Source organism: Pinus tabuliformis, chromosome 2_2 (genome assembly GCF_031772625.1).
Source record: "Pinus tabuliformis cultivar Carrire ecotype Pingquan chromosome 2_2, CPIR1, whole genome shotgun sequence".
Taxonomy (NCBI): Eukaryota; Viridiplantae; Streptophyta; class Pinopsida; order Pinales; family Pinaceae; genus Pinus; species Pinus tabuliformis.
The window spans coordinates 1220597176-1220618887 of record NC_142300.1 but is presented as its reverse complement, the minus strand read 5'-3'; the positions used below and the strand labels follow the sequence as shown (position 1 = coordinate 1220618887).

At 37.4% G+C, this 21712-nt stretch overlaps 1 protein-coding gene across 3 annotated transcripts in view; it reads left to right on the top strand.

Moving 5' to 3' along the window:
- LOC149197887 (uncharacterized) overlaps nt 1–21712 on the top strand; it is a 408075-nt gene that overhangs the window by 78990 nt on the left and 307373 nt on the right. For all 3 annotated transcript variants that reach the window (XM_089406020.1, XM_089406021.1, XM_089406019.1), the window contains exons 4-8: nt 4874–4968; nt 5101–5196; nt 6212–6404; nt 7220–7301; nt 7568–7719. In XM_089406020.1, coding sequence (XP_089262146.1) covers nt 4874–4968; nt 5101–5196; nt 6212–6404; nt 7220–7301; nt 7568–7719 — 618 coding nt within the window. The remainder of the gene's footprint in view (nt 1–4873; nt 4969–5100; nt 5197–6211; nt 6405–7219; nt 7302–7567; nt 7720–21712) is intronic.

Here is a 21712-nt window from a genome sequence, read left to right as displayed (position 1 = left end):
TTTTAAGGCGCAATGATCACAACATTTGGTATCAAAACTCTTGATCCTAAGGTTTTGGTGCTTCAAACAGGTCATCATGGCATTTTCACTATAACTTTTTCTCTTGGAGGTTTTAGATGGTGAAACTTGCAGAAATTTTAAAAGACATCTTGAGCAATCTCTGGTTCAAGTTTCAGAGCTTGATTCAAGATTTTTGAAATATCCTAGATTGTGTCAAACAGGTCAGTTTGACATTGTTGCTATATTTTTTTGTGAATTTTTATACCATGGAATTTGTACCACATTGAGGCCCAAGTTGCATGAAGCGTCGATATGTTTCGGAGTTTTTGAAACGAATACGTTTAGAAACGTCACCTCCCAAAAATGGAAACGTCGGCTGAAACGTTGTTCGAAATGTCATATATGTTTATATATATAAAAAGAAATTTATAAATAAGTGAATAATACAATATATTGAAAAAAAAGGGAATAAGACCCATAGATGACAATTTAGAAGGAAAACCAAGTCTATATTAACTCTCATAAATGATTACATGATGTTTGAGTTTTGACCGAGTTTCGGAGTTTTGGGTTACGGTACGTCTCGAAACGTCGGGTTCCTAGAAGTTTCGTGCAACATAGGCGAAATCGTGTTGAATATTTGGTCTGTAAGGCTTCATAAAATGAAACGTGAACATATTAAGGAGAAATCTTGGGGAATCGCTGGTTCCATTTTTAGAATTTGGTTTGCTTTACTTAAGGAGTTATACCCTATGGAAGTTGAGGTTTGTGAATAGTCCTAAAATAAATTTTAAACAGACCAACTTGGTATTTTTGCTATATCTTCTTGTTTGGAAATTTTTAGATTGTGAAATCTTCAGGAATTTCAAGAGACATATAGAAGTACCTCAAGTACAAGTTCCAGAATTACACTTCAAGAATTGGACTCGTTGCACATTATACAAGTTTGCTCTTGGGAAGCGGCCAAAAAATGAACAAATTTTGGGAAAGTTACTATACCTTTTAGTTGGCACATCAGATTTAGTTCACACCTGTGGAACTGTATAAACTACATATCAGAGTATTGTAGAGCAAATTTTCAAATCCAAGAAGCCTCAAATCTCATAGATATATCAATAAAGCTTCGACCATTATGATATTCTCCAAATTAAGGTATGTAACTAGGTTCAGTCTTCATAATGACATATGTAATTGAGGAAAAGAAGAAAATAAAATTATTTTTGTAATGCATTCTCATGGGTTTCATGAGCAAGGAATTTTGTTTTTATTTAAGACTCCCATGTGGGTCTTTAGGGTTGGTCATCAAGTCATAAAGTATAGGGAGTCAATGTCATATGTTGAAGACATGTTACATATTTTGATTGTGTCAATAACCCTCCAAGGACCTTGTCACAAGCTCTCCTACATTTCAGCCTAAGGATGATTCGAGAAAGGCATGTCGGCCTTCTCACAAGTAGAAGTCGGCTCATTTTGATGGAGAGATCACTATATATAGGGCAGTTCGACCTCTCTCAAGCACACATTCGATCAAGGTTCTGAAATAGAAGAAAAGGTGCAAGAAAAATTGGAGAAGGAGCGTCACATCAAGCGAAGAAAAGGAAGTCAAGGAAGCCGAAGTATATTGATTTGGTTTGGGTTTGTTTTGGTTGTTTCCTCCCACATGTGCGAAGAAGAGGACTGTTTGCTGCTTCAGGAAGCCGAAGCATATTGATTTGGTTTGGGTTTGTTTTGGTTGTTTCCTCCCACATGTGCGAAGAAGAGGACTGTTTGCTGCTTCAGGAAGCCGAGTTGTTACAACTGTCCTAAAGGATTGAATCAAGGAAGAAGGACACTCAATGATCGAATCTCGAGAAAGACATCAAAGCAAATCTAAGAAGATCATCTTGGAGTCAAGATCTACAAAGAAGTATCAAAACCCTAGATCGAAGAAGAAGTCTACAACAACATAAGTCTTGGGATCCTTAAGTCATCAAAAGGACCACAAAGACCCTACTCAAGATGAAAGGACTCATGAATCAAGTTTCTTACTAGAGAAGCAAGATCAAGGACATTGTCATCATCTTCAAAAGTTCTAAGGAAATTTACTCTCCTTGAAGCAAGGACCTCACCATTGTAGGAGATCATCGTAGAAGCATCAAGAAGTCGTCATCGATCATCATCAACAAGGGCATCACCAACAAAGGATCTAAAGTGATTTCCCTCTTTGTAGGGTCAAGGATGTTGAAGAATCTAGGGCATTGACTTCATGAGATTCTTATTAGCATGATAACTATTAATGTTTAGCTTATTAGCATATTCTTTAACGTTAGTGTGTCTTCTTTAGTTCATTAAATAGCTATCATAACAGAGGGAAACCTCTCCCTCTTGGAGAGGAAAACCACAAAATTCTTCTTATAGAGATTCCAATTGACGAACACCAAGACCATGACCCTTGACTAATTGAGCCACTCCAAGACCAAGACACCGATCCTCTTCTTGATACTGTTGAGATCATCATCATCACTGTACCACAGAGACATTCATTACTGCTGCAACATCACTGAGAATATTATTGAGCTTCCATTGAGAGACGCATCATAGCTATGAACTTCACTACTGTTGCATCATTACGGAGATCATAGAGATTCATCATTCTCTTCATTTCGAATACACCGAGAATGTGAGATAGTGATAATCAAGATAGTCACTATGTCTATGATATATGTAAGCCGAGACAGAGTTTGATATAGATCCTTCTTGCCGAGGGTGTAGACACTTGTGACTGCATTTATCATAGCACTGAGATTTGTATCATCTCTTTCCACCGAGGAGTAGATTGCATTAGCAATGCACCGAAACATGTACTAAGGAGGAGACTGAGATTTCTTGCAAGGTTTCAGATGTGACAAGATAGTATCCTTACTGTATCCATCCGAGAGTGTATTCCTTCAAAGTATGCAAGGTTGCAGACCCTGTACCCATCCGAGCTTCTTCAGAGATATGCGAGATTCTCTTCTGCACTTTTGCGGTGACTCTAGCTGCCTATTTATAGGTGTTATGTCTCCATATCAAGCCGACATTACCAAGTGAACTGATGTGTCTCCTTTGCAAGCCGACATGACTTTTATTTAAATTCATTTTGCTGGCCAACGTGACTGTGTTTTTTCATCGTTTTGCTTGCTTGTCTTCAAGAGGATTGTGCTGGTCTTGGAGGGCTGTTCTTAGACATTCGGTTGACCCATATACATTACATGAAGGCTCAAGAAGAGCTCCTTATATATGACTTTGACTCTTTGACTTTTCTAGACCTATGAAATGAGCAAGAAACTCATTCATTTAATTTACAAAAATAATATTTCTTTTTCTTGACAAGTACAGAGATCAAAATTACATTTGTAGATACCAAACCTAGTTACACTTTTCTTCAACAAAGGATCATTCTTGAAGAGAACTATCTTCATCAAGAAGAAGCTCTCTAGTAACTACATCATCATCAAAATTCAAGGAGGCAACAAGTGGAAGAAGATACCTATCACTTTGATACCACTTGTTGGAATCACAATTGCCGTTTGACCAAAACACATAGGCATTAGTCTTTCCTACAATCGCCAAAGTTAGGATCCATGAGAGGCGATTAGTCCATGTTGCGAAACACACGGGGAGCGCTGAACCCAATCAGTGTTGCGAAAATCACAAATTTTTAAAAAAATTGTGATTTTTTCGGAATGGCGATTTAATCTGCGATTTTTTCCAAAATGAAAAAAATGTAAAAATCATGAAAAAGTCGCCGGTGATTTTTTCCAAAATGAAAAAATTGTGATAAAATCGTAAAAATTGCGATAAAATCGTAAAAATCGCCAAAAAAATCATAAAATCGTCAAAAAATCGTGGATGTTTTAGATACTTAAAAAATTGAAATTGCCGATGTTTTTCCGATTTTTACCGTTTTTTCCCGATTTTTACGACATTTTCCTTTTTTGGACCCTTGCCAATTTTATCCCGATCGTGATTTTCGCAACATTGAACCCAATGGCCATATTTCATGCACCAATTTAAACTGCACTTGATGCCAATGCCAAAATATAAGTAACACTTGTTCTCTATGGCAAAACAAGTCGCAAGCTCTAAACACCAACCATGAGGGGTTTTATCTGGTTATTGAGTGCAAACAGTAATAGGATACAGAAAGGTGCTCTGCCTCTGCAGTATGCTGGATCGTGGTTTTGACCATACACTTTGAAACTTTAGAATATCTGTTTTGGTGTTTCCCATATATATCTGTTTCATGTGTTCTGCTTCTTGTAAGATAGCCATGATGTATACAAATTTACAAAATGTATCTGGACCTGATAGATATTCAGGCATATCCAGGGAGCAGGTGGAAGGATCCATGAACATGGTTAATTGTATGTGATTTATTAACTTCAACTGCCTTTTCTTTTCTTCCATGTAACCAAGCACCCCACTGGCACCCTCCAGCCCATAAGCAAGGTTAAGATATTCTTTGGGACTCACAGACAACAACAATTAGCTCACCAAGAGAAAAACATGTCACACCTGGGATTTTAACCCAGGTGGGGAGGAAAACTTTTCTTCTCCCTAATCATTTGAGCTAGACCCATTGACAACAAGTACCTATTTATCCATATGGCCTAAATATTTACCGTCTGCTTAATTATTCATGTATGGAGACCTTATAACTGGTTGGTATATATGTGATGCAATATAAAGCGCATAATAAATTTTTCAGAAAGCAGTGTGGTTGTAGAAAACATACTTTAGATAGTATCAATTGTGATTTATTTTACTGCCAATGATTAGTTTTGCTCATTATTTAGAGGTTAGCCTTAATTTACATTGAGCTTAATATTTTTTGAGAATAATATTCTTTCAGGTTCTGAAATCTATCAGGAGATTCTGGTGAAGGGTTTGGCTCATTATTTGCAGGTTAATATACTGGTGCTTGATTGTACTGACATTCTACTGGAGGTATTATGCATAAACCCTTTTGGATGATTTTAAAGTACATACGAAACTTTTCTATCAATCCTTAGTGCTACTGCTTAACATTATTGAAAAGGTTAAGCTCATGTTCTCCTTCAATGCTGGTGGCCAATTCAGGCAAGGGAGTTACAGCCCAGTAATCTACAGAAAGTGGATCATTATACAAATGTACCAGTATCACAAAGCAGTGCAAATAGAGAAAATAAATCTAAGGTTAGTAGTCTATTATTTTGTGGTGAATTCTTGTTAGTTTATTTTAACTACTATGTTATTTAGGAAAGGCTTATCCTTACGTATAGACTTTAGAATGTCTTCAGGTAGAAGAATATGACTGCCCCTGCCATGCCTCAAACTTTCTTTTTCCCTTTTCCAGGCTTTGTTATTGTGCATAGATTCATTCTGTTATGACTTGCCCTATATCTTTAGTCAGTGCTTCATTGGCAATGCATGCAGTTGGCCATAGAGATGTACAACATTGGTAAATTTTCGCTAGAATGATATTACCCTCTTTTTATTGTATCTATTCTTTTTCAATTGTCCCCTGGGCTTTTTATTACATTGTTCTGCTGTTGTCATTCAGAATGCCAATTTGCTGTGCTCTCCCCAAATTTAGCAACAAGATTCATTCAACATTTACGACTATTATATAAGCCTCCAAATTAACTCAACTTTCCAAATGTGAAACATTTGAACTTATGAAAACGATATAGATGATAATAATCTGGCTGCAAATTTCTCTCAACCACGATAGATATACAGATTGTCCATACCCTTTGAGTCAGATTTTTGGTTTGGGAAAAATGTTAACTATATAACTATGATTTTGAATTTATCACTACATTTGCCAATCAATTCTAATCCAAACCTGGTAATTTAGCTTGCAGATAAATGAAGATGGTACATATCTAAAACTCTAGCAACTTTATGGAAATAAATTTCAAGGTCGTTTTAAAATGTGGATAAAGGAAATTCCCCTTCAATGTTATCTAGGAATTGTTTGTACTTATCTCATATGTTTATATCTCCAAATAGCTTTCTTTTAGTAAACTAGTATTTTATATCATTCTGGGAAAGATTGCTTCTTGAGCTATTTTATTGAAATAAATAATTTACACCGTTGGAATTTATCATTTGCATATAATAATAACTTTTGTTCACACTTGTTCTTAATTATTATTCAACTGTGCATGGTAATTCTTGTTGTTGCATATTGTCTTCACGTATTCAGAATGCTGTTCCATCGTCAAGAAATAAGCATCGAAACAAGAATCCAGATATGGGACTTAGATCTATCTCCCAGTGGTCAATGGAGAAGCAACCGAATACTGATCCTGAAGACAAACCTGCGCTGATGACAATCCCTGCCCAGTCAACCATAAGTGGGACAACAATAGATTCACCTAGGCGGCTATTCAGAAAGGGTATGCCCTGCTTTGTCAATAATTACTTTGCAATTTGTTCCCTTTTTCCCTAAATCCTTTTATTGATATGATGTTTCCAGTTTTTCATATTGGTTCATGCATACAGTTTATGTTAAGTCAGTGCTATTTTTCCTTGTTTCCTTATTTTGTCTATGAAATTTTTTTATTGAAAGAGAGCTACTAAAGGATATTTAGGTAGCATCCCAACAGTGACCGAGTCACTAGTTCCCAAATCTTCATTGCTGTGGTACTCAGCTGGTTTGCTTGTCTTGGCAGAACTACGGTGCTTTGATTTATTTTTACCTGCATTATTTTAGTTTAAACTTAATATCTTATATTCATTAGTAGTCCTTTAGTCTACTGGTAGTTCTAGCTGGTTACTGATGGATACCATTCTTTGATTCGGATAAATGAAATTTGAGGGTGTGGTTTAATTTGAATGTTGTGAACCTTAGAACTCTAACCCTTTGAAAGGTTTTCAGATTTTCCTTAAGACAATTGAATTTGTTGTACAACTACCTTTCTTTAGGTTGATTCCATCCCCAATTAGAATTTAATGTCAGACCTCTCCCATTTAGATGATGTAGTTGTAGATAACAAGTCATGTTTAACAGATGACTATATTCACAGCTTAGTCGACTGTATCATAGTTGTATCTTACAAGCACTGAATTCAAGATGTGCCACATTTTATTCCTTGCAAGCAGAAAATTTACAAGCTATTATTGTGGGGAATGAGTTTGATGGTTTAAAAGTGGGATTAAAATGAACTAGTGATGATTTAATGGATCATCCTCATGGCTCTCTATTTTACAGGTGATAGAGTAAGGTATGTTGGAGCAAGTAATGGGTCATCAACAACCAGTTTTCCTGTTTCTTCTCACCGTGGTTCCTCTGGGTATGTAGTATATATTTTATTCATAACAGATGGCTACTTCAGTTTTTAGTTTGGCAGATAAGCAGAATAGTGGCTAAGTCATGGTAGTCATCTCTGAAGACTTCATACTTAACAATTTTGGCAGTTGCTTGTTAGATTTTTTGTTTTTTGTTTTTGTTTTTTTGAAATTTCAATGCCACGGAGTGTATTAATTTCAAATGATTGGCTGATTGCATGTTTTCTTATGGCTTTATTGTTTCTTGAAATACTGGACGTTTGTATTGCAGAAGCAAAGGGCCATCAATTGGTGCGAAAGGTCGAGTGATACTTTTGCTGGATGAGAATCCCAATAAAGTTGGAGTCCGGTTTGATAAACCAGTTTATGGTGGAAACAACATGGTGGATCTTTGTGAAGATGGCTATGGGTATTTTTGCAATGGTATACCCTCAACTACCATATTGCTCAAAAAGTTTGAATTCTTGCACAGCACCCTAATTTCTCTATTGAATCAATGTAAATTAGTATTTTTTATACTACTTTGGCAGTGCATTCCTTTTCACCGTCTCTCTGACACAGACACCTAGCCTTTTATGTTTATTATTATGACGTATTAACTAATCAGCAAATGTTTGTTGAAACAATGGAATGCACATACTACATGCTTCTTGCCTCAGAATGTCTTTGCTATCTCCTATCTGTTTGCTGATTATTACTTTCAATCCGTACTTGAATCTCTAGATGTAAATGCTCCACAACTCATCACCTATACAGACATCACGTAAAGACCGCCATTAGGATGCTACTAATAAGTGAACTCTTGCTATCCTTGCTTATATAGGGAGGGGCAATGCACATGCCTCTACATTGGTTGGCAATGCAAGGGTGCACGATGTATTTTCTAAGTTGGATTGAAACGGATACGGATACGGGGTTTGAAACTGATATGACAAATTTTCAAAAAATTCGGATACGATATGGCAAGGAAACAGCATATATATATTTATATTAGACAAAATAAAAATTTGATATTACCATTCATCTTTTAGAATCTAGATTCTATATTTAAAAATAGCAATGTTGCGAACATTGGCATCGAGATAAAATCAGCAAGGGTCCGGAAAACCGAAAAATTGTAAAAATCGGGAAAATATTGGTAAAAATTGGCAAAACATCGGCAAAATCATGTTACCATCAAAATATTGATAAAAATCGGCAAGGCCAAAAAATCGTGATTTCGAGATAAAATTGGGATGTTATCGAGATGTTCACAACACTGAAAAATAGTAAAATACATAATCATCATTATGAATTCAACATAAACAAACAATCATCATCATCTAGAGAAATCTTTCTAAAACATGATTCATTAATATTAGATATTCTGTAAAGCTAAGTTCTTCTAAAGCCTTTTGTAGTAAAAGAAGTTGGATTAACTTTAAATTTAACTAAGACAGTGAACTTTCTACCACTAGCAGTGGGAATTACAATATTCCAACAAAGCATAAACAAGTTATTGTCTGATTGTAATCAATGGTGAGACTCATAAACGGTCATATTAGTTTTTGTTTAGGAAAGGAAGGTTGGTATGTCAAATATTAACCGTATTTGACAGCGAACTAAGACAGTAAATTTTCTACAACTAGCAGCAGTAATTAATATTCCAACACAGTTTTCCAAACCATGGAAAACATAAACATGTAATTGTCTGACTGTAATCATCATCCTGAAACAATTTCCTGAAACAAGTTCTTGAAACAATATTGCAGGGTTCCTTAAACAAGTTCCCAAATAGTTGAAAGGTGTTAATTTTAGATAACAATGGTATGTTCTATGCTTTAGCATAATTTACTTCAATGTTCCTTATCAGCCCAATGACAATTTCCAATTATTTCCAGTAGCAATCACATTAACTTAAACACATTGACAGCATTGACAGTACATGCAGATAGAACATAAAAACATGTGAAGAAGACAAGCCAAGACAAGAGGACACAAGATTTGGTAGATGCCAGGGAAAAACCCCAATCTGGGGAAAACCCTTTGATCAAATTTTCTTATTATTATTCAATAGTTCAGCAGAGAGAGAGAGTACAAATATCAAATTTACTTGCTCAATACAGCCATGTCAAAATCAGCAGTCAATAACAGTCAATTGCAGCACTAACTAGAAAGTCAACGATGGTCAAATCAGCACCAAAATATCCTCCAAGCAGTTCAGTCAACAGCAGTCCAATGCAGTCTTCAAGGAGAGTCTAAGTCAGCTCAAAACAGTTTGGTCAAACCTAATCAAAAGAGAGAGAAACACTGCTGTAATTTTCTGTGGTCAAATATGAAGTCAACCTGAAGTCAATGCTGGTCAAACAGTCCCAAACACCTCGATTTCTGTGCCAATAAATGCGGCCTCAAAAGATCGAAATTCTGCCCTAAAAACCGAAGTCAAAGAAGGTCAAATGAGCCCTGGTCAACACTTTTTAGCATTAATCACCATTACTGCCCACCTTACCCCCTGGCATTAGATTGGAAAAGCATGTAAACACCTGTTCAGTTGTGTTGCTGGATCTACTAGGCTTGGGCGATGGATCCACGGATCTCTCAACCAACTTGGATGACATGCAAGTTTGACCACAAATGCAGTCACTAAAATTTTTTAATAGAAAAAATCCAACTTGCTAAAAGAAATAAACATTAACCATCTGTGGATTCCTAAGTCAACTTCGATCACACACAGGTTTGACAACAGATCCAGTGGTAATTCTTTTTAATAGAGAAACTCTCGCTGTTGAAACCGTAAATGAAATAATTATAAACCTTGTTACCACAAACTTTGTCACCCCTAAAAGTGTAAAGTCCCAAACAACAAGGTGTTCGATTTGTGTAACAACGAGGGAGACCATTGCTGCTAGCTCTCCTCTGCGAGGGGGGCCACTGTCAGGAGTAATTCATAGATGCAGTTATCCTAAGTAGGGAGTGATTTAATCCTTAGACAGTAATCTATTGAAAACAACAAAAGAAATGGGATATGTATACCAAGTAACGTTGCACCAAGCGGGGATGTTTTTTGGAAGTGGGGACGTGGAAGCGCCATTTCTCAAAAATCTAGGAAGCAAAACGTCTACTATATATATATATATATTTTTTTTTTTTTCATTTATATTAAAAAAAGACATTCCAAATACCAAATTAGTTGTAGAAGACATGAAAACATGCATATTTTTACATAAATCAAGATAGATATGGCATCCATGATTCCATTGTACATCAATGAATAATTTTTCAAGCATCAACCACCTAGATTCTAATAATTACAAACATGCATCAAATTTTTAAGCATATCACAAAACATAAAACAATTTAGAAGATAAAATCATCAAATATTCAAGTAACTTATCTAGCAAGTGAGCAATTGCCAACATTAGTCATGTCCAAAATTCAAATAATAATGTTCATAAAATAGGCCACATGGCCACCACCAAGACTCAAGTACACATTGAACTAGGAAGAGTAAGAGAAAAAGGTTCAAATTCATAACAGGAGTCTACAAGTCTAATCTATGAGAAAAGTAGTAAACTATGAATATATCTACTGTTATAAAAAAATTAGTTAGTTCATAAGTTATTAGGCAAAGGGTATGATCATAGATCATGCCCATTCACCAAGAGGCATCCAAGGAAGTATATAGCCAGGGCCTCCCACAAAATGTAAACATCATCTATTCATTTATTAATAAAATATATATATCATGGTTGTCAATTGCTAAATTTGTGTGTTCCATCTGGTATCAGAGTGGTTGATTCTCTTTCCGTCCCTTTTTCATTCGGCTTCCTTCACTCATTCGACTCCACTGTCGTGCTCCCACACCCTATTCTTTTGTCGTTCTACTGTGCCACTGCGCCAGTTCTGCCATGTCACTCCGCTGTTCTCCCTGTCTCAGCGTTGGCCCCCATCACTCTGTTTCGGCACTGCCCGTCCAATTCCGTCCGCCCTTCGCATCCCATCACTCTGTCCTGGCTCCGCCCCTCCAATTTTGTCGGCCCTTTGCATCTACACTGCCACTATCAATACCCCTCCGCACTGTGCCAAGTGCTTCGATCAGCTATCATGTCTCGGTCAACTGGCCGCATTCCTTGACATCGTGGGTTATTCAACCTGCTAGAGGGGATTGGGGTATATAACTATATTACGTTGGGGTATAACTATAAAAGGTTTATAACTTAATATAGCTATATGATATTAATTAGTTATTGATTAAAAAACTATATGCTATATAATTAAATTAATTAATTAATTTATTTTAAAAAAAGTTTAATTAAAAAAATAAAAAATTAGTCAACTTAAGGAAGAAAGTTAAGCCGACGGACAAATATACACCCCCCACAAACTCGTTCAATGTCGTCGATGTCAATGGCTGATTTCAACAAAAAATTGATTGATCTGGAGAATAGGATTACTAGCCACTCCGATGATTTCAACCAAAGATTAGTCGATCTCGAGAGTAAGGTTATCGGACATTTTGACGATATGAAGAAGCTTCAGAATACTACAAATCGGATAGAACTATAGCTCGGGAAGAACCATATCCAATCTGAAATGAATCATAATCAGACAATGACGTTGCTGAACACTTTGTATGAAAGGAGGAAGGTTACACCCGAACAACTACAAGATGATGGAGGTAATCAACAACACAATTCATCAGATTCAACAAATTCAACAGATTCTCATGAAAAAGTGGAGTCTCCAAAAAAATCATCCACGCACCATCAAAGAAATAGTAACGTGACTTTTTCAAATAAGCAACTCTGGAATTCATTTGTTAATCAATACCCTCTCTTCGCTCCACAATTAGCGATGTATTAGCGAAAGGCAAAAATCGCGTTGCCTCGATGGTAACGAAAAATGCAGCGTTGCGTGGTCGAATAAAGTAGAAGAATACTTCGAGATTTACAACATTGACAATGATGATGAAAATGTCAGGCACGCTTCCATGAAAATGGAAGGAGAAGCATATAATTGGTATATGTGGTAGAAGAAGATGACAATCGCCATTAGTTGGAGAAAATTTAAGGATGCATTCTTTAAAAGATTCCAAGGTGTAAAGGAAGAAGAGTTCTTTTCAACACTCATCAGATTGTGACAAAAAGGAAATGTGGATGAGTACACCCGAGAATGGGGGACCTTAGCAACACGAGTACCTGGGTTATCAGAGTCTCGTTTAATTCAATCATACATCTCCGAACTTAAAACTCATCTACGAGTAGAACTTGAGCTTCATGACATCACATCAATAGAAGTAGCAAGACAAAAAGAAAAAGCTGCCGAAAAGAAATTCGAACAGATACTGTGGTCAAAACTGGAAAAAGTATATTCGAGACGAAGAATGCCCCAGTTTGTGGATACGGATAATATAAGATATGTTCCACCACATCGTCGTGAAGGCGAAAGATCTAACATAGAAATGCAAAGGATAAAAGAAGTCAAATGCAAACGTTGTGGCGAGAAGTGGGACCCTAAATATAAATGTGCTAAAGAAAGAATCAAAGAACCTATATAACTGTGAAGCAACTAATGATTCAAACAGTGATGAATCAAACATAGAAGAAATAGAAGATGTCCCAGAATTCTCTCCAGAATTAGAGGACGGAAGTATTCTGCAACTGTCACTATCAGCTATGACAAGTATATCGCAACCCCAGACCCTAAAATTGAAAGGACATATAAAGAAGAGCAATGTAGTGGTTCTCATCGACTCCAGTAGCACCCAAAATTTTTTAGATGCAACCGTGGCAAAGAGACTTAATATTTTCTCATTTCCCTTACCCAACATGAAGGTGATGGTAGCTGACAGTGAGAAGATTGAAAAGGTAGGGAAATGCCGTAAGGTAAAATTGCAGATACAAGACTTTAATTTAGAATCCTCGTTCTTCACTGTACCATTAGGAGGAGTGATGTGGTCTTAGGGATCCAATGACTATGAACCCTAGGCACTTATTCTGCCAACCATCAAGTACAATTCATAAGCTTTAACTGGGAAGGGTAGAGGTACAAGTTATACAGATTCCAAGCTCCAGAGAAATAAATCGTACCATCATCTCAGATGATTCGAAAAGGAGCACCCGCTTATGTAGTACAATGTCACCAATTAGAAATGTTATCTACAAACATGATCAACGAAGAGTTACCAGAGATACAAGATCTAATTCAGAAGCATGAAAAGGTATTTCAAGACCTGCCTATGAAAATGCCTCCTAACAGGGAAATTGAACATACAATAGAAGTTAAAGCAGGGTCAGATCCCGTCAACATCAAGCCATATCGATATCCACATCACCAAAAGACAAAAATTGAGAGATTAATCCAAGACCTTTTAAAGTGTGGGATCATCTCAAAAAGTAAGAGTCCGTATACTACTCCAGTGGTATTGGTAAGGAAGAAGGATGGTTCATTCAGGCTATGCATTGACTATAGAGGATTAAACAAAATAACGATTAAAAACAAATTCCCAATTCCCTTTATCGACGAAATGTTGGATGAACTACATGGCGCAAAATACTTCTCAAAATTGGACTTAAGGTCAGGTTATTACCAAATCAGAATCAGGTTGGAAGACATACCAAAAATGACATTATGAACACACGAAGGTCACTATGAATTTAAAGTAATTCCATTTGGGTTAACCAATGCACCAACAACGTTCCAAGCCACTATGAACGAATTATTTCGTCCATATCTTAGGAAGTTTGTATTAGTATTCTTTGATGATATTTTAGTTTACAGTAAAACTTGGAAGGAGCACCTACAACATCTGGATAAAGTTCTTACACTACTGAAAGAGCATCAGTTCTATGCAAAAAAATCCAAATGCACCTTTGGAAAGGAAGAAGTAGAATATCTCGAACACATCATATCTCATGAAGGCGTAAAAGTGGACCCTAATAAAATCAAAGCTATAAAGGAATGGGCCAAACCAGTTAATATATCCAAGCTAAGAGGGTTCTTAGGATTGACGGGATATTACCGAAGATTTATTAAAAACTATGCACATATAACTGCACCTCTAACAAACCTTTTAAAGAAGAATTCATTTCAATGGGATGAGGAAGCAGGAAGGTGTTTTGAAGAACTGAAGGAAGTTATGTCTAATGCCCTGGTATTGGCAACTCTAGATTTCTCTAAACCATTTATCATCGAGTGTGATGCTTCCGGATTCGGTATAGGTGCAGTGTTAATGCAGAAAGGGCATCCAATAGCTTTTGAAAGCAGGAAGCTCAATAAAAGAGAATGCCTTAAGTCCACATACAACAAGGAAATGCTCGCTATTATGCACGCACTGGCTAAGTGGAGACAATATCTTTTGGGAAGTAATCCCAAAAGATAACAGTTTCCAACACCTCCTTCAACAAAAAACGCTTTTTGAAGAACAACAAAAATGGATTGAAAAAATTGCTGCCTTTGACATGGAGATACTACATAAAAGGGGAAAAGGCAATGTAGTAGCAGATGCCCTGTCTAGGAAAGACGAAGAACCAACACTACTTGCAGTCTCAGTTGTTGTCCCTGAATGGCTTAATGAGATTCAAAGTGAATATGCTAGGGATCTAGAAATAACTATGATAATCAGTAACCTTCCAGACGACTCAAAATTTGAATGGAAGAATGACATTCTATGGTACACAGGAAGAATCTATCTGAATTCAAACTTCAAGTTTAAAGCCAAGATACTCAAGGAGTCACATGATTCACTATTAGCCGACATGTAGGATTCTTTAAAACTTACTACAATGCATGTCAATCATTCTTTTGGAAGGGGATGGGTCGCGATATTCAGAAGTATGTAGCGGAATGTGACACATGTCAAAGAAATAAAAGTGAAAATATTATGACACCTGGATTACTTCACCCCTTAAACATTCCGAATAAAAAATGGGAAGAAATATCCATGGAATTTATTGAGGGATTACCTGTATCTGGAGGCAAGGATAAGATTTTCGTAGTTGTCGACAAACTCACCAAATATGCTCACTTTATGGCAATAAATAAATTAGACTCGGCTAAACAATCCCTGAAATATTTTGCAAAAATATATATAAATTACATGGTTTTCCGAAAGTCATTGTGAGTGATAGAGATGCCAAATTCAAGGGTAATTTCTGGAGGGAATTGTTCAACCACATAGGAATCTATCTAAATATGAGTTCCGCTTATCACCCTCAAACAGATGGACAAACAGAGGTTGTCAATAAATGTTTGGAAGCCTACCTATGTTGTTATGCTACATAAAAACAAAATAAGTGGGCTTAGTGGTTGCATCTCGCTGAGTGCTGGTATAATTCTACTTATCATACGTCAGCAAAAATGTCTCCATTCCAAGCTTTGTATGGATGCGAACCTCCAAAATGGAAGGATCTAGCTACCGTCTAGACGAATCTTCTTGCTGTTAAAAACCAACTAGAAGAATCCCAAAAAATCGTCCAAACCCTAAAAGAAAACTTGAATAATGCAAGGAACCGTATGAAGCAACAAGCGGGCCGAAACAAAACCGAAAGAGAATTTGAATTCGGAGAATGGGTATCTGTCAAACTCCAGCCATACAAACAGTTGTCCTTGAAACAAAAAGGAAAAAATAAATTGGCACCGAAGTTCTATGGACCATATCAGATCAATAAAAATATCAGCCAAGTTGCATATAGTTTAAGCCTTCCGGAGAAAAGTCGTGTTCACAACGTTTTCCATGTCTCTTGCCTTAAAAGGGCACTAGGCGACCATCAATTAGCGCAAACAACACTTCCATCCCTAGATGATGAAGGAAGGGTCATTTTAGAACCAAAAGGTATCATAACTACCAGAGAAAGGAAGCTTCGATCTCATGTAATCAAGGAATACTTGATCAAGTGGAAGGACTTACTAGAAGAAGAAGCTTCTTGGGAGACTGAAGCGTTTTGTCAGCAACATTCGTCGTTACATATGCTTTGAGGACAAAGCATTCTTTTGAGAGGAAGGCAATGTTATAAAAAAAATTAGTTAGTTCATAAGTTATTAGGCAAAGGGCATCGAATTTAGCAATTGACAGCCATGATATATATATTTTATTAATAAATGAATAGATGAAGTTCACATTTTGTGGGAGGCTTTGGCTATATACTGCCTTGGGCACCTCTTGGTGAATGGGCATGATCAAAGATCATGCTCTTTGCTTAATAACTTATGAACTAACTAACTTTTTTATAACATATTCTAATCTCTCCTCCTCCCACCACGAACAGGATGTGAGCCTCCACGTAGTGGCAACGAAGAGGATGGTGGCTCTGGAAGTTGTGGCAGTGACTGTGGAACTGATGACGATGAAGCCCCTGATGTTGGTGTTGAAGCATGGAACCTAGAAACCAAGGGACTGGATGGGGGTGGCATCTCAACTCCATCATCATCATCCTGGATAAGAGTATCCTCCAATTGCTCTAATCATAACACTCCATCCTCCAAATTGGGCTCCTCTGGATTTTTGTCCCAAACCTTAAGGTCTTTATTAGTCTTTGCATCATCACAATAATGGGACAACAATCACAAGTTGTAGTGAACATAAACCAAGCTGTCCGCTCGGTCTAGATTTAACCTGTTCCTTTTAACATTGTGGATGAAAAGATAAGAGCTCCAACATCTCTCTGCAGAAGAAGTGTTTACCATCTGTGATAGTGCCAACAATGCCAAAGTTTGTAGAAGTGGAGTAGCACCTCGATGCATGTTCCACCACTCAAGAGATGAAATATTTTCTCGATCTCTAATTGCATGCATGCTCCCAAATGGACCAATGCTAAGCGTATAGTTGCTCAAATGTTTCCATACCAGGGCAGCCTCCTCCTCATCAGGGACTAATTTATCCAATGCTTTCATATAACCAGATAGAACCTCTGGATCTAGGTGTGGTTTTTATTGATCCCCCCAGGTGCTAGTGTTGAAAGCCATGATGGATGATAATATTTAGGTGTCAGAACATATGTTGAGGCATGCAATGCAACATTTTGCATATCCCATCATTTTTCCATCTCTGCACGATCTAAATCTGCAAACTTGATCATGTAATAAATTGGTTTGGTGAATTGCAAAACATATTTAATCTGTGACTAAAAGTCACTGCCAAGAATAGTGTCCTTGGCTACATTAGCACCATCTCTATTAGTGTTAATTTCCTCCCATGATTAAGAGGTCACCATATTAGTTAAGGCTTGTCTCACCTTCACTAGCCGCCTCAAGGTGAGGTGATAACTTCCAAATCTTGTTTTTGCAAGTTTAAGCAACTGCAACTTGGAGTAAGTGCCTTAAAATTAGTTTACCCTTGTATGCGCTGTGATAAATTTAATTAGTTGCTTCCCTCTCTTGTAAAGCTCACTAGTCCATCCACATTTTTGATGCTTCACAATATCATGCATTAAAAGGTTCAATTTGTGCACCAAGCACCCAGACTAAAGGATGTGTGGATGAGTACGCTCAATAATTTTTCATGCTGCCTTACAATTTGCTGCATTATCAGTGATCACTTGAACCACATTATTAGGACCAACATCTTTGATTTATTGCAATAGGAGATCTACAATGTTTTGGGCAGCTGCACTGACGGAGGAGTCATGAGATATAATAAATACTGCACCACTAGAAGAAACACCAAGAACATTTACCAAATGTTGGTTTCTAACATTTGTCCACCCATCTGATACAATGGATATCCCACAATCCACCCACTCATTTGTAAAACGTGTCAAAGCTCTTTGAACCTTTCCTTTTCCTCTTTCTAATAACACTGTTCTAGCTTTCTCATAGTTGGGGCTCTTGTATCCTTTTGGGGCTTCATTGATGGCCTTAACCATATCATGCCAATAGGGAGAGCGAAGCACATTGAATGGTGCACTGCAAGCACAAAGAAACGGACTGTCTTTCCATCCACATCATCCCTCCCAACAACATTTAGGAAATCCCCTATTGTTCTTCTATTTCCAGAGGTTGCAGAAGTACCATGAGCAGATGAGCTACCAAATCTAGAGGTTGCACTTGATTCAGAATGAGCTTTTTGTTTCTTGTTTTTTGTTGTTGTGCAAACTCCTCTATTTGGATGTATTTTCTTCTTTGTTCAGCTGAAACCTTTGGGCAAATTGCTATCCCCACGACATCCTTTTTGTAATCACTGTCGAAAACCCCACAAAGATGCCTCCTCACATGGGTATATGAACCATTATATGGTTTTTCTCCATGACAACCATGAGGGCACTAAAACTTGTAGCTTCCACCACCTTTCCTCCTTCAAGTTTGGTCACATAATTCCAGAATGGTGTCAATGCAGCTTTCCCCTCTAGCATTTCAATGTTCTCTTCATCCCCTTCCTCTTCAAACCCTTCCTCCTCATCATACATTGGGTCACTCATATGGGGACCACTATCCTCTTGTTCTTCTTCTTTTCTATTCCTACTCCCCCTTGCATCATGAAAACCAAAAGTGGAATGATACAGAGAAGCCAAAAGAACACCATTTTGGAATATGAATATGGACAACTTGCAACGAAATGAGCGAGAAGAAAGAATGTGAAAGAGTAGGAGAGGGAGAAGAAAAAATACAAACAATGACAAAAAAATGAGGGAGTTTGGGGTGTGCACTTACCTCTTTAGCTCTTGTAGATGGAAGCCTTTCTTTACTCCTCTAAGCTCTTCTTCCTTCAGTACTCTTAGCTCCTCCTCCTTCACTCCTCCAAGTTCTCTTCAAGCGTCTCTTCTCCAAGCTCTCTTCTCCTGTGTTTCTCCTCTCTTCTCCAAGCTCTCCAAAAATACAAGAGTGAGGAAATGAGAGCGGGAAATGAGCTCTATCCCTATCTATCATTTCCCTAACTCAATGTAAAGCCACCCCCAACTTAAGTTAAAAAAAAAGTGTTTTTTTTTGGGTCGGCCGCACGGAACCGTCCTTCGGGCATCGGATCTGTTCGAGAAACGTACAGATCCATGCCTGATATGCCGAGGATCTAGCAATGGATCCCCCATGGATCCGTATGGGACGCGGTGCCGGTTTAGATCCCCGGGGGGGGGGTCGTGCAAACAAAGATACCAAGTACTTACTCTATGAATATATCTCGAAGACATTTTCAACAATAAGGAAAATAACAACAAAAATAGAAGGCTAGCCTTAACCACAAGATAATTGTGTAGATCCTCCAAATACACTCAAAAGATATTGCATTAAGCTCCAAGGAATATCTCCCAAATCCACCCTTTGCCAAATGAAGGAGTGAGCAAGTCCTTATATAGGCTTTAGCTCAACTCTTTTCTACAATAAAACCATATTTCCTTTTTTTTCTCTAAGAAAATACTAGTAAATGCTAAAAATATTTACAATAAAAGCCTAAGTGGGTGAACTAGAACAAAAAATCCCATACAAAATACTAAAGACAATCCTCTAGAGGAAAGTGATGCCAGATGTCATGTTCCTCAACTTTTTAAATCATGCAAGATGTATATAAAGAGCCATGATCATGTTGAGAATTCAGTAGGGCAATGAATATGTTAATTCTCTGAATTTGATACTTGTTTGTGTTACCTTTTATTTATTAGCTTTGTTCGTTATTATTTCAATGTGCAATATATCAAACAACTACCGAAACAGTACGAACAATGACACAGTATATAGGCTACAAGCCAGGGCCAAAAACCCCTCCTCTTGAGGGGAAAACCGTAAATCTCTTCGTTATCTTTCAAAGCTTTCAATTGACGAATACCATGACCTAGACCCAGACAAATACCCTCCAAGATTAAGTCTACCACGACCTCCTGTTGCAATATCTTCGACCTCCCATTAGATCCGAAATTTTGCTCCCCAATAACTGCTGCTGCTTCTCTAGGAGACTTAGATCTCCCTCTAATAGTCTTCCTCTTGACTTCGTTTGCCTTGACTTGAGTCCTAGGGCTAGTAAGATACTCTAAGAGACCTTCGCTTGCCTTCCCTTCCCTTCTGCTTCCAAAATCAAACTCCAGAAGTTCCAGCGCAGAAAAGCCCTAACTTCGATCTTCCCAGAAGAATATATAAGGCCTAGAAACGCTTCGACTTCTTTGACTTCCTGTTCTTCGCACTTCCTTCTTCGACTTCCTTCTTCACACTTCCTTTTTCACACTTCCTTTCTTTAACTAAAAGATGAGTGAGTGAGTGATCCAAATGGAGGACGAGTTCCTCATATATATAGGCTTCTTCAAGGTCAGACGTGGCTCTTCATGTAGGCTGACTTGACAGCTCATTAGGCTAACTTGATCTTGGAGGTATTTAGACACTTTCAAGACAAAGTAATTTTTTCTTTACAATTTACAATGTGCCCATAGGGTCTTCCATATATGATAATGACTCTTCTACCTAGGACAAATCCTAGAAGAACTCAATGGGTGCTTGACCTATAAAAATAAAAGAACTTGAGCATGAAACCCATGCTCCAATAATAGTAATAATTTCTTGTGCATTTTATATTTACAAGAATACATTTCATACTTATGAAGACCGAACCTAGTTACACATTTTTCAACACTCCTTCTTAACTAGGGAGGTATTCATAAGAGGTACATGGTCATTCTCAATTTGAAGAGATCTCATAGGAAGAGTTGGCTTGGTAACCCATCTGTCTAGCATCATATTAACCAACATTGTCACATAGCAAGGTGTTAAAATTGGCAACTAGGGCCAAACTCCATGTGGATCACTTTATTTATGGCTTCTGATATTTTTCCTAGATTCCTCTCATCGAGAGGTGTAGGATTGATCAAAAGATCGTCTGATTCCGATAAGTATTTATGGAGATATGAATTTATTTTGATTATGGACAAATTGTCAATGTCGGCAAGCAAACTTATGTAGGCTCAGAAGTCCAACAGTCATGTCTATTCAACCTCAAAGTTTGCATATAAATACAAGGAGCATTCTCCTCATTTGGAAAATACAATTCACTCATCTTCTCTCTCTCTCCTACGCATAAAAGGAGCCTCTCTCTCTCTCTCTCACACGTGTGGCTGAAAGGAAGACGTCCTAGGGTAAAGAAGACGCAGAAAGAAGGATGCTAGGGCAACAGGTCATCTCTTTGACCAACGTTGACCAAACGTTGACCTTCCGGAAGTGCGGATTGGGTGTGGTTGCCTCTCCTAGGTAGGCCGCAATTTTTGGCACGAAAATCAAGGTGATCTGACCTTTGGTTTGACCGATATTGACTGCCCTAGTTTAGGGCTGCAGTTGACTTCAAAAATCTGCAAATTGATTGAACTTTTGGGGCTGTTTTTTTAAGCTGTTCGAGGACAAGTTGACTGGAAATTGACCAAGTATTTTAGAGGTCAATTTCAGCTAGTTTGACCAAGTTTGACTTTGCTGATCTAGGGTTTGCTGCTGCTGATATAAAATTACAGAATTCAGATTTTGTACTATTTCTCTT